At 34.5% G+C, this 5,682-nt stretch overlaps 1 protein-coding gene across 1 annotated transcript in view; it reads left to right on the top strand.

The window, feature by feature from the left end:
- The window catches only part of DLD (dihydrolipoamide dehydrogenase), a 30,258-nt gene extending 24,576 nt beyond the window's left edge, over positions 1 to 5,682 (top strand). Inside the window, 7 exon segments of the mRNA XM_017889570.1 lie at positions 1,226 to 1,332; positions 1,334 to 1,417; positions 2,509 to 2,679; positions 2,983 to 3,172; positions 3,632 to 3,769; positions 4,717 to 4,806; positions 4,901 to 5,682. Of these exon segments, the coding sequence (XP_017745059.1) occupies positions 1,226 to 1,332; positions 1,334 to 1,417; positions 2,509 to 2,679; positions 2,983 to 3,172; positions 3,632 to 3,769; positions 4,717 to 4,806; positions 4,901 to 4,966 (846 nt within the window). The 3' untranslated portion in view covers positions 4,967 to 5,682.

Genomic DNA, 5,682 nt, shown 5'->3' with positions numbered 1-5,682 from the left:
AAAAAAAAAAAAAAAAAAAAAAGAAGTTTTGTAATTTTTTTCCCCAGTCTGTGGCTTCTGTTTTTGTGTTCTCAATGTTATCGAAGACTTTCTAATTTTGATGAGGTCTAATTTATCATTTTTCTTTTATGGATTGTGCTTTTGGTGTTACATCAAAGAAATTTTTGCCTAACTCAAGGTCAATTCTAGGATTTCCTTTCCTAGGTGTTCTTCTAGAAGTTTCATAGTATTGGGTTTTACATTTAGGTCCATGATCCATTTTGAGTTAACTTTTATATATACATAGTGTTAGATTTTTAGTGTCACTGTATTGCCTCTAGTTAACTCAGTCTTCATACCAGAAATTCATGAGATTTTTTAAATGAATGCTCACACCTAATTTAGGAAAGGTAAACTTGTATAGTTCGTTTGAATTACCAGATGATTTTAGTATACATTCTTGCAAAGGATATGTTCATGGTTTTTCATATTTAATGCTGTGAAATTATGTTCATCTTGCCAGTTATGTATTGTTTAATATATAATTGTTTAGAAGTTATGCTAATTTTCAAAATGTTAAAGTAAGCTAGCATTCAGTTTAAATTATAATTTGAATGAAAAAGTAAACATTTGTCCTTTGTTGAGAAAAGAAAATAGGAAGCCAGTTTAATATTCTGCAAACATCAGTGATTAGTAGCCTACTTCCTTTTCCTCAAGACCTTTGCACTTGCTGTTTCCCTCTGCCTAGAACAACACTTTTTCCCCAGTTAACTGGATAGTTCATTGCCTCATTCTTTCAAGTTTTGTGCAAATGTCACTCCCAGTGAGGCTTTCCCCAACCGTACTATTCAAAATTGTAATCCCGGTAATCAGTAGTCCCAGTTCTACTTCCTGTTTTATTTTTCTTGTAGCACTTTATTCTCTTTTATGAACTTTACATATTTGTCTATGTCCCCTGCCAGAATATAAGATCCCTGGGAACAGAGATTTTTGCTTTGTTCACTAATGTATGCCTAGAAGCTAAAATATTGCCTAGCATGTAGTAGATGTTCAACAGATATTGAATGAATAAGTTAATAAATGTATGAAGTTATACAAATTTAACACAGGGTTAATTTTAAACCTCAGAGCTTCTCATAGGAACATACTAGTGAAAGAAGAAAATATTTTACAATAAATTATTAAGATGATTTCGTAAACATTTGCTATAGAAACTTCTATGATTATTGGGGTTTTTTATTTGCAGGGTTCAGTTTGGCAAAGACTTGGTGCAGATGTGACAGCAGTTGAATTTTTAGGTCATGTAGGTGGAGTTGGAATTGATATGGAGATATCTAAAACTTTCAACGCATCCTTCAAAACAGGGGTTTAAATTTAAATTGAATACAAAGGTTACTGGTGCTACCAAGAAGTCAGATGGAAAATTGATGTTTCGTAAGTATACATCATTTGTTTTGATGTAGCATCCCTGTCTGTTTCTTTAAGCAAAACACTCAAGTTTCAAAATCAGTTTAGCAAATACAGGTTTTTTTCTAACCTAAGGTCATTTTATTACTTAATATCACTCAGTTGCTTATCAAATTATTGCATTAGCACATTGAAATTTATGATTAGGTTAATGCTAGAAAGATTAATCCAATATTCTCATTGTTGTACCTTCTTATAGTATATTTAGAAAAATTTAAATTACCAATATTCAATAAAATTGAATCAATATTTTTAGGCAGATATATGGGGAAATCAGTAATAAAAGATTGTTTACTATATGTCTGGTACTCATTAAATACTTTAGTGGCATTTCACTTATTTAATGAATTAGTTCTTAAATAAATATTTAAATTAAGTAGTTAATCATATTTAAATAGTTTAATGACTAACTTTTACTCAAAGATAAGAAGCTGAATTCATTGACTTAATTAATGACTAACTTGCCACACAGCTAGTGGGTGGCAGTCAGTAGTTGAATTTGGATTTTTGTGACCCAAAGACCTTATTCTTAACTGCTGTTTTATTATACTGTGGTTTTTGTGAGATTTTAATAATAGACTTCTAGATTTTAATGATAGATCTCTTTCATTGTCTGACTCTTATGTTTGCATTCAAATAAACTTATATTGTTAAAAATGTCATCAGTACTGGGTGTGGTGGCTCACACCTGTAATCCCAGCACTTTGGGAGATCGAGGTGGGTGGATCACGAGATCAGGAGATCAAGACCAGCCTGGCCAACGTGGTAAAACCCCATCTCTACTAAAAATACAAAAATTAGCTGGATGTGGTGGCATGCACCTGTAGTCCCAGCTACTCAGGAGGCTGAGGCAGGAGAATCTCTGAAACCTGGGAGGTGGAGGTTGCTGTGAGCTGAGATTACACCACTGTACTCCAGTCTGGCAACAGAGCAAGACTCCATCTCAAAAACAAAACAAAACAAAAATGTCATCAACAGTTGAGAAATAACTGGCCTTAAATTTCTAAGCCTATCAATTTATGCAGATGTGTATTTAACATTTATATACTGTTTGTTATCTAGTATTGAAGCTGCTTCTGGTGGTAAAGCTGAAGTTATCACTTGTGATGTACTCTTGGTTTGCATTGGCCGACGACCCTTTACTAAGAATTTGGGACTAGAAGAGCTGGGAATTGAACTAGATCCCAGAGGTAGAATTCCAGTTAATACCAGATTTCAAACTAAAATTCCAAAGTAAGTTGGATAATTGTCTGCGTTTTCAGTAATTTTAAAATTTATTTCAAACAGTATTTTGAAAAGTAAGATTTTTATGCTTAAAATATGTATTGGCTTTGGGGAAGAGTAGTAAACTTACAAAATGTAAAATAAAAAAGAACTGAATTTTACTCAGAGCCGAATTCATAGATTTTTGAAGAGCTGCATTTGATATATTTTTTGGTGACTTATTTACTGGAAACTTCTGTTACCATGATGTAACTGAAGATAAGTAGCTGTGATTTCAGAAATTCATTGTGTTTCTTTTGATTTCTATGGTAGTATCTATGCCATTGGTGATGTAGTTGCTGGTCCAATGCTGGCTCACAAAGCAGAGGATGAAGGCATTATCTGTGTGGAAGGAATGGCTGGTGGTGCTGTGCACATTGACTACAATTGTGTGCCATCAGTGATTTACACACACCCTGAAGTTGCTTGGGTTGGCAAATCAGAAGAGCAGTTGAAAGAAGAGGTAAGTCTGAACATGGGTGGTTTTACGCCAATGTGTGAGTTGTGCCAGTGACACTGGTGGTTGAGAAACAGCATTTTATCATTATGCTAATATATTTAACAGCTGTGAAATATAGTTTAGCTTATATATTTTTTCCCTTGTTAGCATTATAAAGAGATCATTCGCAGATTTATCAGCAGTAATTGAGGGGAGGAGAAGTTGCTTATATTAAAAAACTAGTAATTCCAGATTTTTTATCTTTGGCTTTGAAATATAACCAGATGGACAGACATTTGTATTTGCTTGCATTTGTGCCCAAGATATATTTCATTAACCAGTCTTTTGGTCTTTCCTTCTATGTGCTTTGCGAACAATTGCCTTCTTGGGATTTATTTTCTGAACAAATGGTAGATGATGTTACTAATTGGAATGAACTTTTCTGGCACTTACGTAGATTCTTTTTTTCTGACTGTCACACAGGGTATTGAGTACAAAGTTGGGAAATTCCCATTTGCTGCTAACAGCAGAGCTAAGACAAATGCTGACACAGATGGCATGGTGAAGATCCTTGGGCAGAAATCGACAGACAGAGTACTGGGAGCACATATTCTTGGACCAGTGAGTATTATAAAACCAGAGAAATCCTATTAAGATTTCTAGAAAGCATCACTGTTTATTAATTATAAACCACCTGGTGTTACTCTGAGGCTGCTCATTTCCAGCAAAACTTTGAATATGGCTCTCTGTACATCATTTCTAGAAGAATACCAGCAGCACTCTCACAGTCTTGCTCACTGTATCATCTACTTTCTGTCCTGCAGCCAAGATTCTCTCTTTAAAACATGTATCAGATTATGCCCCTGAAAGTCTTCCAGTGGTGCTTTTCAACTTCAGATTGTTACATCCAGGGCCTCACTGAATCTGTTTGTGCCTACTTTTCTGACCTCTTCTTTTTCTGCTCTCCTTTACTTATTAATTCCATGTCACATGGGCCTTCTGTCATTTTCACAACAGGCCAGATGTTTGCATTTTAGGGCCTTTGTGCTTAAGGTACCCTCTGCTTAGACTGTTCTGCCTCCAGATCTTTGAATGGCTGGCTCCTTATTGTTCAGGTCTCAGCTCAAATGTTACCTCCTAAGGGAAGTCTTTCCTACCACTGAGCCTAAGTATATATCTTTCTTATAGATATCTCTTGTATCTGATGTAACAATAATGAGAATAGAATATTTGAGTGCTGTGTCACTTTAGTATACATTTTGTTATTTTTACATCAGCTTTGTGACATAGGTGCTGTTATTTTTGAGGTGAAGAAACTGAATGAAGCACACAGAACCAATGAATGGTTAAGGTAGTAAATGGTAGATATGAATTGAAGGCCCTTTGGCTTCAGAGCCCAAGCTCTTCAGTGTCGCCTTTTCTGTTAAGCTTTTCCTGACTTTTCTTCAGCTGATAGACAGATTTAAGGCGTTTTTAAGATCTAAAAGCTTCCTCTGTTAACCATTGCTATCCTATTAGCATGCAGTTTTTACCATGGTAGCAAATTTACTTGGCTTGTTATTTTAAAGGGTGCCGGAGAAATGGTAAATGAAGCTGCTCTTGCTTTGGAATATGGAGCATCCTGTGAAGATATAGCTAGAGTCTGTCATGCACATCCGGTAATTATTAACAACATATAGAATTGATGGTTGCCTAAATTTTCTTCTGGCCCACAAATATTTGTTTTTTAATTCTAAATTTCTTCCCTTGCAGACCTTATCAGAAGCTTTTAGAGAAGCAAATCTTGCTGCATCATTTGGCAAATCAATCAACTTTTGAATTAGAAGATTATATATTTTTTTTCTGAAATTTCCTGGGAGCTTTTGTAGAAGTCACATTCCTGAACAGGATGTTCTCACAGCTCCAAGAATTTCTAGGACTGAATTATGAAACTTTTGGAAGGTATTTAATAGGTTTGGACAGAATGGAATACTCTTATATCTATATTTTACATAAATTTAGTATTTTGTTTCAGTGCACTAATATGTAAGACAAAAAGCTACTTACTGTAGCATCCTGGAATATCTCCGTCAACTCATATTTTCATGCTGTTCATGAAAGATTCAATGCCACTGAATTTAAATAGCTTTTTCCTCTGATACAGAAAAGTTGAATTTTACATAGATGGAGCTAGAATTTGATATGTGAACAGTTGTGTTTGAAGCAAAGTGATCAAGTTATTTTTAATTTGGTTTTCACATTAGAAACAAGTCAGTCATTCAGATAAGATTCAAATGTCTATAGACCAAACTGATGTAAGTTGGTGGCTTCTCACTTGTTTTATTTAACCCCTGAATTCTTTCAGTTTAGGGGTAGAATTTATGTGTTTAAGAGGTTTTTAAGGTTCCATTGTTGTCTACAACTCTGAAGGGTAATTATATAGTTATCCAAATTAGGAGAGTCTATTTACGGAACTCAAATACGCGGGGATTCAAATGTATTACAGTGGGGAATGAAGATACTGAAATAAACATCTTAAATATTCATTTACTGGT

This window comes from Rhinopithecus bieti, unplaced genomic scaffold, assembly GCF_001698545.2.
Source record: "Rhinopithecus bieti isolate Rb0 unplaced genomic scaffold, ASM169854v2 scaffold_18688, whole genome shotgun sequence".
Lineage (NCBI taxonomy): Eukaryota > Metazoa > Chordata > Mammalia > Primates > Cercopithecidae > Rhinopithecus > Rhinopithecus bieti.
This window is presented reverse-complemented; position numbering and strand designations above follow the sequence as displayed.